Here is a 20,383-nt window from a genome sequence, read left to right on the forward strand (position 1 = left end):
AATTACTAAATAATATAATATATCAAATATAATTTTTTATAAAGTGAGTAATTTTAATTTATTTATCTCAATAAAAGTAAAATATAATTATAAAACTATTGATAAAATTAAATCATAAATTAAAAAAATATTAAAGCACAATATAAACAGGGGAATATTATATGTCGTCGATTTACAATATATCTAATTATCAAATGACAATCAAGTATTTTTACCAATATAGCGAATTATATATTTTACAAAAAACTATAAAATATTGATAAGGACATCAGAAAATATCTTTTAAAGACATTGTGGAATGAATAATATGAAGATTAAATTTATATATACTTAAATAAAATAGATGGCGTTAAATAATTGTATGCATATTGTTGCTATATTTAATATTAAGAGCATTGATTAGTAAATTTTGTCAGATTATTAACTGTAATATATCTCTACTGTCAAATATGTCTGTAAAATTAGAATTTTACCTAGTATTTTATAACTAATTCTATATAAAATCAACTATATGTCTACTTACTTATTATAAATAAATTTCTTATAATTGTTTGGAATAAATTATTACCATGCTTTTATATTAAGGTATATACAATACAAGTAATTCCTGGCTACGCCTAACTACGCGAGGATATTTGAATGTTTATATATATTTTAAAAGGTTACGCTATTTGAATTATATATTATTATAATTTTCTTACATTTAATATTATCTTATAGAGTAGAGGTCAATGTAATTGCATATTAGTACAAGTTAAAAGACATAATTATAAAAGACTATATATAGGAAACAATTTTATAATAAAGAATCTATTGTTTTGACTATAAAAAATGGCGACGAAATAAAAAAAAAATCTAAGTCGCGCGGTTTTCGGTCTTCGGTCAAGTTTAATAATATATAGAATTATAAAAAAAATTTCATAAAAAAATAATAATATATATTTAGAAATTATAGATAAAATTATTCTACAAGATTTTAAAATGGAAGATTGTTCCATCAAGGACTACGTTGATTATATCAAATATATACTAAATGTTGAAAAATATTCCTCAAACTGATGCCACTTTAAAAAAATTATTTATAGCTTATGGAGGAATAAACATTATAACGGATATCAAAAAATTACTCTATCCTACGAAAATAGAGGAGGTAGATATAAAATTGGTAAACAACTGTATTAAGATGAAAGAACTATCTTGGCATCTAGAATTGATTTCATTAGATTAAGTCGCGGGCCTACTGAATTCGTAATGAGCTATTTAAAACATATAAAGGAGCTACGAAGATATGAATTTGAAGACAATGTAGAACTGAGAATTCGAGATCAATTAATTGCCGGACTAAAGATGTCACAACTGGATAAAGAACTACGATTAAGATATCCAGATACTAGAGACGAAGACCAACCTTAAGCTTAAACAAAGTGGTAGAATTGGCTTTAGCGATGGAACGAGCTGACTTAGAAATAAATAATACTGCTAAAATGGTATAATAATAATCGGATAAATCAACATGATAAAAATAATCGGCAGTATAATAATATATTTTAGAAGATTGTTGGCGATATCAAGTGTCCAAAAATAGGAATCTGCTATGGCGCCATTTTGTGATTAGGACTCCAACTAATTGTCTTTATTTATTATAAAATAAATGCTCATTAATGTCATTTAATCGATGAGCAAACCTCAACTTTTATGTATGAACACTTTTAAAAACATTTGATGAATGAATCGCTAATCTAGATTATAAATCATTTGACCATTTGATTGTTTATTTTATTTATCAGCAAATTGGTTAAATTCACTTTTTCATCTATCCTAACATTTTTTTCGAATTTTTGAGATGGATAGACTTTTAAGATTAGGAGCTTCAGGATTGTCAGGATTATCGGGGGTTATTTAAAATTTATTATTATCATGCACTATAAAAATATCTAATATAGGGTGGAAACTTGGGAGATGCACCTATGGTAGATACTGCAGAACAAGTTTACATATCTTCCCTTGCACTATTGAAAGTAATGCTTTTAATTTAATTTTACTCATGTCCTTTATACAAATAATTCTGTAATAAACTATTAAAATTTACCACCATTAATTTGAATAACTAAAATATATACATAATTAAATAGATTATAGATTTTATAATAATTGTACTCAAATAAAATTCGTTTAATATACGATGTAATAAATATTATTTATAGATGCTAAAACATGGTCGAGCTGGTGTTCCTATGGAAGTCATGGGCCTTATGCTTGGCGAGTTTGTTGATGATTATACAGTATCAGTTATTGATGTATTTGCAATGCCTCAATCTGGAACTGTAAAAAAAAATATCTTAATGATTTATTAATATTATATATATATATTATTCTAAATTTTAAGTTTTTTTAAAAAATAATAATTTGTTATTGTATTTAATAACCTGCCCAATTTTAAATTTATAACCAAGGGAGTCAGTGTTGAAGCTGTGGACCCAGTATTCCAAGCAAGGATGTTGGATATGTTAAAGCAGACTGGAAGGTAATATATGTATAATGTGCAGGGACTTCTTGATTAGGTTACAATTTTTAAAAAGGAGAGAGGACTTGATGATTAGAAATCTCAATGGATAGATATATCCATGAAAGATGGACCAGTTAATGATACCAACTTTCAAAGATGGGTCAGAATATATCTTAATGATAGGGATAAGAAAAAATGAATCTAAATATTAAATAATTTTTTGAGAACATTTTATCTACTCAATGCTGGAAAAATATTCTTAAAATTATTTCCAAATACATATTTTAAGATACTAAAGCATTGAAAAGTGGGTTTGGGCCTTACAGTTTAAAAAAATATAACCTAGTTTTGGGCAATATTGTTAAAATAATGCATTAACATTTTTTTATAACTTTCCTTAGTGATCTGCCTGGGCCTAATTTTTTAAGCCTGGCCTCCACATTTTTTGCCCTACTTGAAATAATTATCTATCTACCTAGCCTGGGTTGAATTTTTTTAAATATTGAAAATTTTAATTTTTTTTTATTGTAAAAAAAATACTTTGTAAATAAAAATTATAGCACTTTGTTTCTTGGAAGAATTTTAAAATATACCAATTTATATCATATTTAAGAATTTAAGCCCGGCCCAAAATTTTTTAAAAATTATTAAGCCCAACCATGCCTCAACCAAAATTAATTTTTTTAATAGACCCAGCTCAGTCCGAAACCTGGTTGGGTTGGTACAGGCTGGGTCATGATTTTCAAATTTCTATAGAGCCTTACTTTTTTATGAAAAATGACATTTAATTTAGTGTGTTACATTTTTTTGAAAAATAGCTTTATGTGACACATTTGTTAATTATAAAAATATAGGCCAGAAATGGTTGTGGGTTGGTACCATTCTCATCCTGGCTTTGGGTGTTGGTTATCTGGAGTCGATATAAACACTCAACAAAGTTTTGAAGCTTTATCAGACAGAGCAGTTGCCGTAGTCATAGATCCAATTCAGAGTGTCAAAGGAAAGGTAATCTAAAAAATTCCTTCCTCTTCTTATTTTTCTCTTTTTTCTTTCTTTTTTTCTTAAGTGATTTATATATATATATATATATCTTTGGTAATTTATTTATAATTATAAAATAAAAGTATAAAAATAATACAGAATTATAATATGAAAATAAGGACTGTGCCGGTCCCAAAATTTTTACCGATATCCAATCCGATATGCTCCATTATTAAACCAATTTTATATTTAGATTGATTTTTATTTACTATCAACCTTTGAACCAATTTCGCAAAAAAATACTGTAAACTATGGGCAAAACAAAAATATTTTAAAATTCTCCATTTCTCATATTCAAGGTGATATTTGATGATTAATTATTATATTTTTTTACGCTAAAAATCAATCAACTTATTTAAAATGCTGGTAATATTTATATGGCTGATTTTATTTCATAATATGATTCCATTTAAAAAAAACATTTATCACATTATATTTTGATTCTTTTTATTATTATTAGGAAATTATGTATAAGATGAAAAATAATAACCAAAAACAATGATAATATCCGATCGGGTTTTTTAAATATATGCTCAATCCAATTTTTTTTAAATGGTCGGTATCGATCCGATATTTAATATCGGTAAGACTCCTGAAAATATATTTAATAAAAAAGAAAGATTTATACAAAGTTAAAATATTATTAAATAATATGTTCATTTTATTACATACCTGCTGAATATTACTAATGAACATTATTATACATCCTGAAAATAACAGGATTATCATTAATACCCTAATTTTTATGATTATTTTTTGTAGGTTGTAATCGATGCCTTCAGGTTGATAAATACCAATATGATGGTTTTGGGTCACGAGCCTAGACAAACCACATCAAATTTTGGCCATTTACACAAACCTTCTATACAAGTATGGTATACCAATTGATATTATATGCAAAATAAATATTTTTCCATTGAGATTATTTTATTAATCTCTTAATTAAATATAAGATAAATGTGATCATTTTATGATTATAGTAATGTTAACTAACTACAAAGTTAAGGCTTAATTAGTTATGATTAAATGTAGGGCTTATTCAAATGTGAATCGAATAATGCATTATTTGCATTCTATTTGAATTACGATGCATTCTCAGTTATCACAAATTCGTAGCAAAGGAAAATAATTTATAACGAAAATATTTTTATTTTGAAATAGTATTTTAGAATAATTCTTTTTATTTGTTTCGAATATTTGATTCATTTTTTAATAGAATGGCTCAGTTTGGTGTATTTTTTATGTTATATAATAAATACAACTTAAATAAGTCTCTAGATATACTTTACAGTGATCTCTGACGATTCCGATTTTCTGTGCTTTAAGAATTTTTTTCTTAAAACTCCGATATTTTTGTGCATTGACAATTTTTCTTTTTTTAATTCTACTTTCTAGTTTAAAATTTGATTTGAAAAAGGATGGAACAATTTGTATAATTTATTTCAATACGTTTTTCAAAATTTACATATTATATTCTTAATATATCAAAATTAAAAGGCATTAATTCATGGTTTGAACCGTCATTATTATAGCATCAACATCAATTACAAAAAGAACGAATTGGAGCAAAAAATGCTCCTTAATTTGCACAAAATGAGTTGGATGGACGGGCTAAGGCTTAAGGATTATAAAGAAGAATGCAAAATTAATCAAGATGCCTTGGATAAAATACTGCTTTTGGCTAAGAATTACAATAAGGTAAATTCAATTACATTTGTTATTAATACTACCTTTTATACAGGATCTCTTTTTTAATGACCTAAATAGTACTTTTTATCTAAAATTGTAAAATGAATTTTGTGCACAAATGGAATAAAGGATATTTTTAAGTGTTGACTATAATCTTATTACATTTTTTTATAACTTTTCGCTATTTTCTCCTTGCAAAGATTTTTTTTTATCAAATAAAGTACTTATTAATATTATATGATTATCATTAGAGCCTTCAAGACGAACAAAAAATGACACCCGAGCAATTAGCTATTAAGAATGTCGGTAAACAAGATCCTCAAAGACATTTAGAGGAAGAAGTTAATAAATTGATGGCTGATAACATCACGCAAAACATTGGCGCCATGCTACACACATCCGTATTTCAATAATAACACATTCTAAAATTTATACATCTTAATAAAAATTGTAAAATAAAATATGTCTTTCGCTTTACCTAAATTTTATATTATAATTGCCACACAAGTAATTTAAAAAGATCAATTCGAATGCTTGTTATCGTTGCCTATAAAATTAAATATTGGATAACTTTTAACTCATCAAACTCTCCATTGATAATGGAGGTTACCTTTTATTTGATGCCAATATCTGATTTTTAGGTACCCCCTCCCCTCCAGAGCCAGATCTAAGCCCAACATATTAAAACTAAAGGTATATTCTATTATTTGAGTCAAAATATTTATTAATTACTATTTATTTAGTACCCATATTAATATTTTATGTTGATAAAAGTATTCCAGATTCTCCAGGACCTAGACCCGCCCACCTAGAGTGATAATTATCATTGCAATCAGGACATTTTAATTACCTTTTATTTAATACAGAAATCAAACGTTTATTTTTACCCCCCCCCCACCCCCCAACCCTATCCAGATCAAGTTCAACAAGACCAAGAGTGAATACTTTCAGGCTAAAGATAATTAATGATCTTTTACTTGTTACATATATCTATGTTGATTAAAATATTACTGACCTCCTAGGCCTAGACTCGCCCATTTAGGATAATTTGAGCTTGGATAGATTTTTTAATTAGCTATCGAATCTACTTTAATAAGACTAAAAAAGACAACTTAAATAAATACTATAACATTAAATTTGATTCCATGTAGACCTGGTGTCTAGCTGCTGCGGTGAAGGCATACTGCTAAGTTGCTGTGACATGTTCAGTTATCGTATTTAGTCGTGAGTTCGATTTCGGGTATTGTTACACTTTATCACAAAATATGACAAAAAATGTGACGCCTTTTATTATATAAGATATGAATGCATCGCTTAAGAATTTGGGGCCAGTTTTGTTTCATATTAATGAATAAGAATAAGAAAATATTTTATTATTGAACGAGAAAAGTTCGCTCTAATGGCGGGTTTATGTTACTGGGGGAAATTTTTTAATTCAAACAGATCATGAACCTCTAGTTCACATTTTTGGCCATCCTGCCCGAAATATAAGAACTAGCAAATTACAAAAATGGACACTTTATTAGCCGGTTTATGACTATAATAATGTAAAATTTAATGCACGTAAAAAGCGGTCTTATAAAGGGTTGGTATTTCTTATTTATGCTTAATACTATATTTCAATAGCAAATTATATTTCCATTTTGATAGATGCAAGTAATCATAAAAATCTTAAAATATTTCCCATTTTGCTTCAGTATTTTAACAAAACCGGCATCAATGTTAGAATTATCGACATACAATCGCTTAAAAATGAAATGTCAGATACTATCTCTAATTATTTATTAACAGTTATGGCCCAAAAACATCTAAATTGATAGCCTTTTACGGAGACAATTGCAATACAAATTTTGGCGGAAGACACGAGTTGGATTAAATAATGTTTTCTACAAACGAAAAATTCCGGATTAAAGAATATAATTGGAATGGGTTCCTGCCCATATATTATACAATAGCATTCAAGTTTGATGACTTGCCATTAGATTTGGAGAGTTTTATGAAACTCTACAATTATTTCTCAGGTTATGAACAATTTCTTTATCACTCAAAAAATAGGATGACTTGCTCTATTTCCTTGTGTCCAACGATATCTTGAAATGTATGAAGCATTATAATAGTTCTTTCTTTCAATTACCAATCCCCCATAAATAATCATAAAAATTTTTGAAAATGGTTTAAACGAAGTATATTTGTTGTTTGCCCATTCATTGATGTATGTGTTTGATAAAAAAATTAAATCAATTGAGAAAGAAAATAATACAATTATTGAAATGAAACCATTCAAAATCATTAAAACATTTGTTAGTTGAAAGAAGAAATAAAAATTATTCCCCATTTAAAGTGAAATCAGTATTTTAGTCAAATATTAAAATGGAACACAAAATTCAAGTAGATGCAATGAAAGAGAATTTATTAAATGTATATAGACGTTGCATTAAATATTTAGATTTTGAATGTTTCCAATAGAGGGAAATAAATGTTCTAAAGAGAACTCCGTGAACGCTTCTTTATAATTGTGATAAACAGGGGTGGGTTTATTAGATTCAAATTTGTAAGTGTTAAAAACATATGACATTGTTTTTATGTTGCTATCCTGAAAGAAAAACGTTGTTATTGTTTTAAAAAGAGCGTTACGTTATTTTTCAAAGTATCATAGTTCGTTACTAATGTTGATAAGGAGCCCGATTTGGATCGATTTTTAAATATGGTCCGAATAAGATTTTAGCCAAAATATTATTATGTAAGCCTCAAGAGGCAATTAGTGGTCCTAACCTTTCTGCCATTTATGAGTAAAATCCCCAGGGTTACATAATATAATTTTGGCTAAAATCTTAATCGGATCGTTTAACAACACTATTGGGGCGCGCAGGGGCTCGAGCCCTCTTAAAAATTTGAATAGCTCCCTGAAGCAAAAAAAATTTTTTTTTAATGGCTCCTAAATATCCCCTTGAATTAAAAAATTTTTTTTTTGATTATCCCCTGAACAATTTCTTTCATAATTCTATTAAATAATATATAGATTTAATTATGTTATTTAAAAATTAATAAGACTATCTAAATTTTTATTAAACGAATACTATTTTAATTATTAGATTAGATTAATACATATAAATTTTATTTTCACTATGTCAACTTGCAATCGAATTCTATGTTAAAAATAGAATATCAATATCCCTCACTAAATAAATTTCGCATTAACAGCTGAAGTTTATAAAATCTTAATTGCTTTCATCATATCACTCTGGTTCTTATTTTATAGTTATAAAATGTTTCATTTCTAATATGGCATCCTAGCCATGTAAATAACTCAAGGCTTCAATATATTTGCATAATTTCTTCTAATTATTTTTAATGTTTTTGTTTTATCAATTTATCTAACATTATAAATTCTGATATGAGTTAACATCGTGGGTGTCATGGCTGCTATGACTGCAAATTAACCAGCATCTATTATTTGTGTGGCTATGTAATTTAAAATCATTACTGTAGTTGCTGAGAGATTTTAGATAAGCAATAATGGTTTACTGTGTAGTCTTTTATATATCATTAAAAATGGAAGAAAACTTTTAGAAATGTAATAACTCATAATAATTTTCTCGATTAGTTATTTAGCTTCCATCATGTCATCTAAGTGGAAGCTCTAAACACCATATAGTTTTAAGATTTGGATTGGTCGTTTATATTCTCTTCTTGAAAAACTATTAATTTGGTTAAGCCTATAAATTTTTCCTTTGTGCTCCATTCTATCAAACATTGTGTAAAATAGTAACAGAGAGTTATATTAGTTTCATGACCTTATCAATGTAAATTGCTAAAAAATATATTGCCATATGTGGTTTTTAAAAACCATTATCAATTGAGGCATACGTGTGAATTAATTAACCTTTTTTATCACTTATAATTCTTTAGATGCAAAATTTTTTTATATCAGCGAAAATATTTATACTGTAATAAATAGATTTTGTATTAAAAAAATTTATATTTAGAAATGTCTTTTATTGTTTTAATTATATGCTAGTTTATTTTGTATGCATAATATGATAAATGACAAAATATGAAATTCAGAATAATTGTTCCAAGTTAGCAAATCTTAAAAATGTATTATATATTAATATAAAATCTTGCCGAAGGCCTGACAAAAGCTGGCCAAAGGCCCGCAAATTAGGGGGTATAAGGGGTGAAGCCCTCCATAAATTTTTTTTTAGTTGAGCACCCTGAGATTGTAAAAGCTAGAGACGCCCCTGGCTCTAAAACAATAAAAAATTAAATATTCACTAAATAAATCTTATAATTATTATATTACATTGCAATACAATGCACTGCATATTCTAACTATTCTATTTATTTTTAACAATGTAATTTTCTGTGATAAAGGCACTCTCAACTGATGCAGATAATTGAAGAGTGGATAGTTATATTTACAAGATACCATTTTAATTGTCATAATTCCTTAAAAATGCTTAAATAATTTTTTTTTACTATCAATAAATTTAACTAATCCATCTTTATAAAATTTGTATTGTATATATATTTTTTGAATTTAGTAAAAAATGTAATTTTCTACCATTATGTATAAATTATAATAAAATTTTAACATGAGATGAATCTGATTTGATGAAAACTCTGCTATAATTAAAATTAAATATATATTTTTTTATAGATAATAATTTAGCCATGAACCTAAATCTCCTTCAGTTTAACTTGATTTTATTTTATCGTCTTTCATTTATAGCTTAAAAAGTAACTTATTAGTCATTACTCAAAAATATTGTTAATTTTCTCGTTATCTTCCAAAAATAAAAAAAGTAATGATGACGTTGCTTTCTCACTAAAATATAAATGTCATTTGTACTGGGATTTCTTTTAATGATTGTGATATACAGCAATATTTTAAGTCTATAAATTAACCCTACCCCACTCCCTTATCTTTCTCTCCCAAGAATGAAATCTCAGTCATTATATATACAAAAAAATTTATAATAATAAAGAAATTTGATAACTATAATTAATAAATTTTGTGAAAGAACATAATATAACTTGCGGAAAGACCTGCAATAACCAGCCTTATCGCAAGTTAATAAAATTTAATATATTTCCTCTATCCACTCCTAGAAAAGTCCTAGAAACGCCTATGAAGGTGTTTTTATTTTAACTGTTTGGGTTCTTAGATTACTAGAACAACTACATTTTATTATTTTATTTGAATCTTATTTCTTTTTATATTGAAACAACATATTATAATTGTTCTATTTTGTTACTATATGATATTTTGCTACTGATAGTTATGTTTATCTGACAGTAATGTAACTTGCGTTAGTTAGGTTGTCTTTTGATTTTTAAACATTTTGAGTATCTCATATTCCCAGTCGAATGCCATTTTGAATAAAATAACATTTTGACGGTAATTAATCATTATTAGCTTAATATATTTAAAATAATGAATGGCTTTAATTTATATCAAAAATTGAATTTTCTTTAATTTTTTGAAATAAATTTTAGTTCAAATATATTTAGAATGTAATGACATGTCATTGTTAGAATGTGGTTCTAAAATTGCTATTTTTATATTTTATTTGACCTTATTATATTGATAATTCATTTTTAGATTGTACACATTTATTTCAAATGACAACTAATGCTCTTATAGATAACAGGTAATTTCAATGATTATTATAATCTATAGTATTTTATAGTGCAAATGAATTCAGCATTTTTGTTGGTGATCTTTCTCCAGAAGTAGATGATACAGCTCTATACTTATGTTTTGCCCTTCGATTTCCTTCATGCTCAGGAGCCAAAAGTAAAATATAATTTTAGTCATATCTTAACAATGAGGTTAATTCTATAAATCTTGTCATTTTATACAGAATTTGAATGATATTTTTTATATAAAAATATTGCTATATTAAAGAAAATAATCATATTATTAAGTTATAAGAGATATGAATGGTTGCAACAAAGGTTTTGGTTTTGTCAAATTTACTGATGAAAGACAAAAAGACAAAGCTATGGCAGATATGAATGGTCATTATGGTTTAGGTTCCAAACCAATAAAAATCAATCAAGCTTTCCAGCAAAAGAGGTATATTTTATATTATTGATTATGATATTCCAATGATCATTGTTTTATAGTTATGATTATTTGGATCAATTTTATTATAAGATATAAGATTTTATTTAAAAATGATGAATTATATAAAACTTTTAATAAATATATGGCATATAAATGTTGGGAATTTTAAAAATGATATAAAAAAAATCAGAGAGAGATTACATTTAGACAGCCTGGCCTGGATTTTGGCCCAGCCCAGATTTTTAAAAATATATTACATTTATTTCAAATTTTTATAGCTAATAATGGCGATTTAAAAGATTCAGTTTTAAAATATGGCCTGGCCTAGGTATTTAAAAAAAAATTTAAGGCTTGGCCTGGTATTAAAAAAAATTAAAATATGTACCAGCCTGTATACTCAAGCTAGGCTTAAAGCTGGGGCTGCAGGTCTCTGAAAAATGCCAAAATTTTGCTTGTAGGCATTATTTGACATCTAAAATTTCTTAAAAAAATAGGACTAGTTACTATAAAAAATTGACAATTTTTAATACCTAAATAATTGGATATAAATTTGTGCACAAAAATGTTGTTATAAAACATTAAATTATTTAAGAACCTCTAGGATATTGTTTTTGGCTAGAAACTTGATTTTGTCATTTTTTTTGGGTTAAAACATATAAGGATTGAGAAATTTTACCCAATATGAAATGTTCACTGAACAAAATTTTATACAAAAAATAGAATATTATGGGCATCTAAAATATATATACACTACTGGCCATAAATGACTGCCCACCCTGCATTTTTACATAAAAAATTTAATAACTTAAAACTTTTTAACTTACTTGGGTAAAAGCAAATTGATTAATTAATTTAAGATCTCTAGACATGTTTAGAAATAAAAAACTCTATAAATATGAAATTTTAACCTTTGAAAGCAACATGTCAAAAATGACTAATTTGGTAAAATAGGGTTCATTAGTTTTTTTCAGCAACAATTTTAAGTTGCCTGTTGTTTTTTGGAAGAAAGTCATTAATCACATTCTAATCTGCTTATTAATATCTATTTTTAATTATTTTAAAAAAAATTCTTAGATTTTTTTTGTTTTAAATCATTGTTTAAAGAAACTTTCAGTCTTTATATAAATATTTTAACGAACATTCGACCAAAATGATTAAAAGAAAAGAAATTTTTATTCCAACTAAATGCAAAATAATAATTTACACATAAGTGGTAAAAGTAATCGCCAAATTGCCAGAGAATCCTAGCTTGACAAACAGTCTATTGTATACTTAAAAGATTACGCAACAATAATACAATATCGAATCCAAAGAGGCCTGGAAGAGCTTGCAAAACGATTTTAAGCGATGATACGTATATAGCAAGGATCAGAAAACGCAATCGACGCCTTGTCGCCTCAGAGATAGCTGCTGAGATTAATCTGACTCAGGAAACCCCGATAAGTGTCACAACTATGAAAAGGCGCCTTAGGAGCTTTGAACTTATGGTAGTTAGCTGTCAAAAAGCCACTCTTGAGCAAAAATAAATAAACTCAAGCGATTAGACTGGGCACGAAAACATCAATTTTGGACATCTGCCAACTGGTACCACGTCTTATAGAGTGATGAGTCAAAATTCGAAATTTTCGGTTCTAAAAGAAGGCAATATATCTGCCGCTCAGCTGGAGAGCGAATGAGCGATCACTGCATAATTCCTACAGTCAAATTCGGGGGGGGGGGGGGTCTGTTATGGTGTGGGGGTGCTTTGGTGTTGGGACAACCTTCGACATTTTCAAAATAAAGGAATCCTAAACAAGGAGGGATACCGGCAAATCCTCGAGGACCATGTGATTTCATCAGGAAAGTGTTTGATAGGGAATAACTTTTTATTTCAACAAGATAATGGCCCAAGGCACACATCCAGGCTATGCAAAGATTATTTACAAAATCTACAACAATACGGTATTCTCGAGTTGATGACTTGGCCATCCCAGTTTCCCGATCTCAATCCAATCGAACTTTTATGGGATCACCTTGATCGACAATCGCGAAAAAGCCCACTAACCTCTCATTTGCACCTTTCGGAAGATTGCGGAGAAAATGGAACAATATCACTTCCGAATATTTAAAAAATCTCATCGAAAGTTTACCAAAAATTTGTGCAGCATATTAAGAATAAAGGTGGTCATATTGATGAGACCAAAATTTGACCTTAATTAATTGCTATGTCTTCTATTTTTTGTAATTTTATGCAATAATATGTAAACTTATAAATAAATTCGACAAACCTCATATTGTGTGTTATTTGTCTTATTTTAAGAAAATTGTTAAGAAAATGCAGGGTGGGCAATCATTTATGGCCGGTAATGTATATTGATAAAAATTATTGATAAGGAAGAAACTGCCCAATTTCAAATATGGATCATTCCATCATGATTCTCTGAACTAGTGTTGTTAAACCTCTCAATTTAAGCCGATATTTAAATTAGTGATCTGTACCGGGCCTAATTTTTTAAGCCTGGCCCGAACCCGAAATTTTTTTAAAAAGTTTTGCCGGCCCGAACCCGAAATTTATTTTTAAAAAATTTACCGGCCCGGCCAGGCCCGAATTTATTTAAATATAGAAATTAATTTTTATAATTACTTAAAATAAAGACATATGTTATATACCGTTTAGTTTCAATAAATTAAATCAAAAATTTTAATATAAAATTGATAAATTTAGATATATTTAATAAAATTTCCAAAGTCCGACCCTATCCGGCCCGAAATTTTTTTAAAAATACTAGGCCCGGCACGGCCCAAACCCGATTATTTTAATTGCAGATCTCTAATTTAAATACGGCTAACTCAATATTTTATCCAGAAAAATATTATGCAAGCCTAAAGATTTTGCTCATAGATGGCACATAGGATAAAACATCTATTGGCGAAATCTCGACGCTTTATTTTACTTGCTATAATGTTGAGTAAGCCCTTTTTTAAAAATCAGCTCAAATCTAGCCGTTTAACAACACTACTCTGAACTGCTTGAAATCTTGGCAAAATTTTATATACAAACCAAAGTATATATATCCTAACCAGTGTTCAAGTTTTAGTATTATATTTTTTGAAACATTGATATCAAGGGTCACAGCATGAAGAATAAACTATTTTATTGCTTATGGATTTACTAAAAATTATAAATAACAATTTTATCAAAACAAAATGTACACATTCTATTTTTTTAAAATATTTATTTTTTTTTAATGTGGCTGTTTAACCCCATTTTAAATATAAAACTTATAAAAATAAGGAATGAGTTTATTTGATTTTTATACAATTTTAAGCATATTCACTAATATAAGTTTCAATATATAACTGTAACTAAGAAAATTGAAATGCCAAGTTTTTGCTTTCGCAAGGAAAATTGATAAAAATACTTTAAAACAGTATTTTTATCCAATAGATAGAATAATGTAATTATTCTATTATTATTTAAAATTTATTTATATTTTTTTATAATAGCATAGAATTTACATTACATTTATACAAAATTCTAAATTTTACAAAAAATAATTCTGAGGTGGGATGTTTTGAAAAATATTTTTGAATAATATGGTATAATAATAAATGTCATACCAGTAAAAATTAAAATATTGCACATATATAAATATCGTATTGATTCTTTGCCATAATAAAATATATATAAAAACATTTTGAATACCATTAGAACAATTAATTCCACATACTGAAAAAAATATTCCTTGTCTTTAGTGTTTTTATCCTTTTTTACAATGAAAGCGAAAACCTTGTATATCTATTATTTTCCTACAGATATAAATTGGGTTCAGTGGCTTTTTTTTGAAATTTTATAAAAATAGGAGAAACTATGTTTTGTAAGAATTTTAAACTTTAGAATAGAATTAGATGGTGAACCACATTAAAAAAAATTGTAATATTTTTTAAAAATAGAATATATACACTAGAGATCTGCAAAAGTAGGCCCGGTCCGGGGGTCAGGTCGGGCCTTAGAAATTTTTTAAAATATATCTAAATTTATCAATTTTATGTTAAATTTTTTATGTAAAATAAAAATATATGATTTTATTTATAGAAAGTAGACGCCATATAACATAAACGTATATTTTGAGTAATTATAAAAATTAATTTATATATTAAATTTTTTTTAAAAATTTTGGGTTTGGGCCGGGTCGTCCAAAACTTTATAAAAATTCGGGCCGGGCCGGGCTTGAAAAATTAGGCCCGATGCAGATCATTATACATAATTTTGTAGTTCTCTAATTAAATGACAATTGATAGTAAAAAGAGATCATTTTTTATATGCTGACTCTTTGATATTCTCCATAAACATAAAGGTTATGTTTTAAATTTGAATACTACTTTCGTTCCATGTATCATTGTTTGTACACAAAATTTATCACAAACTACAGGACCCCCTCGAAAATCATGTTTTTTGATCGATTTGACACATGGAATGACCCATATATAAATATTTTTGAGAAATTCCTATGTTGTAAATATAGCTAAATATTCTTAAGTAGTGTTGTTAAAAGGCTCCATTTGAGCCTATTTTTAAAAACGACTAACTCAATATTTTATCCAGGTGAATATTACGCAAGCCTGAAGATTTTTCTTATAGATGCCGAAGGTCTAAACATCTAATAGCTAAATCTCGAGGCTTGGACAATATTTTTCTGCTTAAAATAGTATTAGCCATTTTTTAAAATCGGCTCAAAACGCGCCATTTAACAACACTATTCTTAAGTATTATTTGTATATGAACTGCAAGGTATTTACAAAATATTTGTAATCTCTTTTATATTTTACTTAATTTTAAATGATTTCATCAGTATTTGATAGCAAATCCCCATATATTTTTTTAAAGGGCTAACCTATTCATATTTTTTCAGATAGTATGGATAAGTTTTTTTTCTTAAAGAAAAGAAAGCTTCATTTTGTATTGGCTAGTGGGTTTAGTTGTCAAAATATATAAAATTTTTAATATATCAAGGAAATATTTCGATTTGTTAGGACTGTTTGATTTATCAAGAATTTTTCATTTATTCGGCTTAAAAATTTATTCAATTGAGGGAAAGATATTTATTTTATAATATTCTTCTACTTATATTACATTATTTTAACGATGTGCTGTCGTATATGTCAAGATATGTGAATATCAAATAAGTTCTGTTGTAGACTTAACAGTCATATAATGTATAAAAAAATTTAACAACATTTTCCCTAATTTCTTTAACACTAACACATACTTTCTGCTATTTTCTTGGCGTCAGCTAAATCAATTTCATTTTTTTGAAAGATTTCATAAAATACTAGTATCATTAAACAATTTGTTGATATATTCTAATGCAAAGAGGAATTTGTTTCTCTTATCAAGTCCAAAGTTGTCCGAGGAGATCACTGAGGGGATTTTTATTTTGTTCCTCTGCTGGCTATGTGCTTAAGTACATTCACTATCTTCATTTGCTATTTATAAAATTTAAATTATATAATTTTTTTAAACAATTTCCTTTTTTTATTATCAAGCCTTAAAAAAAATCTTTATCATAGAGCAGGATATATACCAGATCTAACATACTTGCTTCACCAATACCGACATCAACATGAAAGGATGGTGCCATTTGATGCTGCTCTTCATGCAGCTCAACCAAATAATATCAAAACCAACGAAGCTAATACTGGGGAGGATGATGACGAACTGACAAAATTTTATAAAAGTTTTGAAGGATCCACTACCTCTTCATTGGCTAAAAAGAGCGGACAAACGAATGAACAGGTTATATATGATTTGCGATATATTTTCTCAAGATAATTGTATTTAAATATCGGAACCAAATTATTTACTTAAATTTAAGTTATTCTCATAAGAATTTGGGATATTAAAATATTGCCCACTGATTTTAAAATCAAGATATCATAATACAGATAGAAGAATAAAATAAGGAAAAGGAACAAATAAGCGGAAGCAAAGCATATATTAATTTATTGTTACCTTCCTATTCCTATCTTTAATTTACACTTGAGCAGTCCACTACCCCAGCTAGCCAAGCAGACCCTAGTACCTCCAACGTTGTAGATCTAAATATGAATGCAGCACTATATAACATGCAACAAGCACATGCTACAAATCCTTATTACAACCCACCTAGTATAATTGCTGCAGTTCCTAATCAGGAGTGAGTCTTTTTGAATAGTTTTATAATAAATATTTATTTTATTTTTTCCATATAATATTATAAATTTATTTTTTCCTTTTGAAAGATACAATTACCTTAAGGCTAGTTTAAGATGTTTTTAAGTGGGAATAATGAAAGAGGGAATGAATATTCAACACAATAGATAAGAAAAACTGAATATAAATAAACATTAAAAACCTCTCTAATCAGTTGTTGATTTTTCTCACTTCTCAATAATTAAAATTTGTCAATCTATGATGTAAATAAATTTTATCTTTTTTTTCTTCCCTAAGTTTTAATATTACGTCAAATGTTAACGCCTCCGCCATAGCCACGAATACTGTAGACCCTGCTTTCCAATATTACCATTACACACTTCAACAGCAACAATACCAATCTATGCTCTTTCAACAAGCCCTTTTTCCCTCACAACTTTATCCCATAATACCCGCGAAAGATGATGTATGATAAAATTATTTATTAATCTGTTTCATTATATTATATTTTGACATTTTCAAGAGGTTTGACATAGTGAGTCGGGGGTTTTTGAGTTAAATATTATAACAAACTTTGAGCTTATCCAAAGATAATTTAAATATATTACATATATTTAGCCCAACGAACTTATCAGTTACTATTCCAATCCACAAAATTACGATCCGAATAGCAACACAAGTCACCTCATGAACAGCCTAGGGCTTATAGACACTAGTGGACAACTGATTCCTCTAGCCGGGAACGGAGTTTTGGACAAGATCAATGAGGAGTATATGACGAGCCAGAACGGGGAATTTTTTGATAGCCTTGAAAGGTCTAGGTGGCAGCCTATAGATTTTCAATCCAATCATTTTATCTCCTTAGAATTTTAATACCCTTATATCGTTAATATTTTAAATTGTTTATATAATATATATTTTACCTTAATTGGTAATCATTATCTGTTACCTTTAATTATAAATTTTGTGTTGGATTATTAATTCATGCATAATAATGTTTTTTTTAAACATTTTGTATAATCGAAATCTTGAACATAATTTCTATTAATACTAAGCTGATGTTATTATATTTGCTTATCAAAACATAATTTAGGCTGTATTGCACTCCTTTCATTAATTTAAAATGGGAATTTATTATCAAAATATAATTTAATTTATAAATACGTGTAAAAAGTTGTAAATAGCCAATACTTTAAAATATTGTATATTACAATAAAATATGATTAAATTATTTATTATTTTGCCAAATAACTTTTTTGCTCACACGATTCAATGAGAGACAGGGTTCATTTGCCCTCCATTAATTCCAGGATGGAATTGCCTTGATTCCAGGGAAATGCTAATAATCATGGAATCGATATTTTTTCAATATATAATCACTGTAACTAAAATAAGAACGCGAGAAGAGTTTCTACCCAAATTCCAAACACAATATTTTATATTTATAGCCACAATTATCACCTTAACCGGCGGCCTTAACTTTCTCTAAAAATTTGTATGGAATGGGGAGTCTTGGCCTTAAACAAATAGAAAATTAGCTTTTTGATCTCTTGCAATTTGTCCTTTATCATTAGATGCAGATAGACACTCGATTCATGAAAAATATCACTGTATTAAAAAAAGGACATTATTTTATAAAAGAATCTATATATAAAATTACAAAGAGGATGTTAATAAAGCATAGTTGTACAAAAGATTTGCAGATAAATATTCAACAGATATAGAATTAAAATTTTTAGAAATTTATAACGGTTAATTAACATCCCCTTTAGAATTATTGGTGTCATAAAAGCATAGGTTGATATAACTAAATTTTAAGCCTAATAAAAGTTTTTAGAATGTATATATTTATGTGGTCTTTTTTTGAATTAACATGCACCTCATTGTTAAATTTCTTGATAATTTTGATAAAGAATAAAATATTTTTATATATGTAGTAAAGGATTATTGCACTATATTATTCTTTTTTAAAATTATTTTTATTTTTTTTAAAATTAAATTTAAAAAAATTGCATTATATAAAACATAAGATGGGGGGGGGGGGCAAAAAGAGACTCATTGATTTCCGAGAAACATGCGATTTGAGTTGATTGTAACATTTTAAAAAAGGATCTATGATCATTAATTTGAGGAGTTTTTTTTAACCTAATCTTAAAAAAATTATGGCATTAGTACAAATAATGATTTAAAATGAAAATCTGAAAAGTCATGGTATTCGGCTGTAATAATTGGATCGATGTTTGGGTTAGAGAAAAATTGTTAGACATAAATTAAATCCCAAATATGGTTTTTTCCTCTAAACCAAGGAATGTTTATGAGCCCATCTAGTATTTTCTCATCAGAGGTTCCGGGAGGTTGGGGTAGTTGGCCAACCTTCATTTGTTCGAGATTGGAGTCAATAGCTATATGGAGACTGAACCATCCTTTTGAATATAAACAGGTTAGGTGATGACCCTTAGAATCACAGTCTTTCTCGTACCCTTTACATTTATGAGGTAGGCATAGGTTACAGCCCAGTCTATACTGGCCACCCTCTGCTCCTCATCGATAGCAAAGGACCAATATTGGCACTAGCGACAGCTTCAAGCCATTCATGACCAGAATTTTGTCTTAATATTTGAGGATTGAAGTGTCTTCAAAGGAGGGATTAGTCCCCACTAATTTCTTAAAGTTAGTTAGTAGAGGGTTAAGAACGTCTGTGCCGAGGACTGTGGAAGAGATTAAAGGCATAAATTTTTCATTATAATCATAGGTAGTTTCAAATAGACTATCTCCCACTCACAAGTTTACTTTAACCTACTCGCATTAAAGACGAGAAGTAAGGAAGGCTAACAAAGAAACCAAATTAAGAAGGAGAAACCCCAAACAACCTTGATTTGTCGGAAGATGCAATCACCTAATT

General features: G+C 27.5%; 2 protein-coding genes across 2 annotated transcripts; both read left to right on the forward strand.

The window, feature by feature from the left end:
- Positions 1-1,775: 1,775 nt before the first annotated feature.
- Positions 1,776-5,761, forward strand: LOC135923384 (26S proteasome non-ATPase regulatory subunit 14-like). The gene is made up of 8 exons (XM_065458091.1): positions 1,776-1,894; positions 1,944-2,018; positions 2,205-2,324; positions 2,454-2,524; positions 3,361-3,511; positions 4,310-4,417; positions 5,045-5,245; positions 5,488-5,761. Exons 1-8 carry the CDS (start codon positions 1,844-1,846, stop codon positions 5,647-5,649), a joined length of 939 nt encoding a protein of 312 aa, XP_065314163.1. The 5' UTR covers positions 1,776-1,843; the 3' UTR covers positions 5,650-5,761.
- A 4,824-nt stretch (positions 5,762-10,585) lies between these two features.
- LOC135923911 (polyadenylate-binding protein 1-like) lies at positions 10,586-18,647 on the forward strand. The gene is made up of 8 exons (XM_065458917.1): positions 10,586-10,637; positions 10,842-10,890; positions 10,930-11,036; positions 11,168-11,318; positions 16,860-17,085; positions 17,337-17,485; positions 17,779-17,947; positions 18,100-18,647. The coding sequence occupies exons 2-8, from the start codon at positions 10,862-10,864 to the stop codon at positions 18,352-18,354; spliced, it is 1,086 nt and encodes a 361-aa protein (XP_065314989.1). The 5' UTR covers positions 10,586-10,637; positions 10,842-10,861; the 3' UTR covers positions 18,355-18,647.
- The last annotated feature ends 1,736 nt before the right edge of the window (positions 18,648-20,383 follow it).

The sequence above is a fragment of the Gordionus sp. m RMFG-2023 genome, chromosome 2 (genome assembly GCF_954871325.1).
Source record: "Gordionus sp. m RMFG-2023 chromosome 2, tfGorSpeb1-WG-v2, whole genome shotgun sequence".
Classification (NCBI taxonomy): Eukaryota; Metazoa; Nematomorpha; class Gordioida; order Chordodea; family Parachordodidae; genus Gordionus; species Gordionus sp. m RMFG-2023.

What these genes read in the sequence shown, in the direction of transcription:
- LOC135923384 (XM_065458091.1), top strand. Translation starts at nt 1,844, where the DNA reads ATGGATAGACTTTTAAGATTAGGAGCTTCAGGATTGTCAGGATTATCG. An exon ending in CTTCCCTTGCACTATTGAAA is followed by an intron (nt 2,019 to 2,204) that starts GTAATGCTTTTA and finishes TATTATTTATAG; the next exon opens with ATGCTAAAACATGGTCGAGC. An exon ending in TGGCTAAGAATTACAATAAG is followed by an intron (nt 5,246 to 5,487) that starts GTAAATTCAATT and finishes GATTATCATTAG; the next exon opens with AGCCTTCAAGACGAACAAAA.
- LOC135923911 (XM_065458917.1), top strand. Translation starts at nt 10,862, where the DNA reads ATGACAACTAATGCTCTTATAGATAACAG. An exon ending in TTCATGCTCAGGAGCCAAAA is followed by an intron (nt 11,037 to 11,167) that starts GTAAAATATAAT and finishes CATATTATTAAG; the next exon opens with TTATAAGAGATATGAATGGT. An exon ending in GCTGCAGTTCCTAATCAGGA is followed by an intron (nt 17,486 to 17,778) that starts GTGAGTCTTTTT and finishes TTCTTCCCTAAG; the next exon opens with TTTTAATATTACGTCAAATG.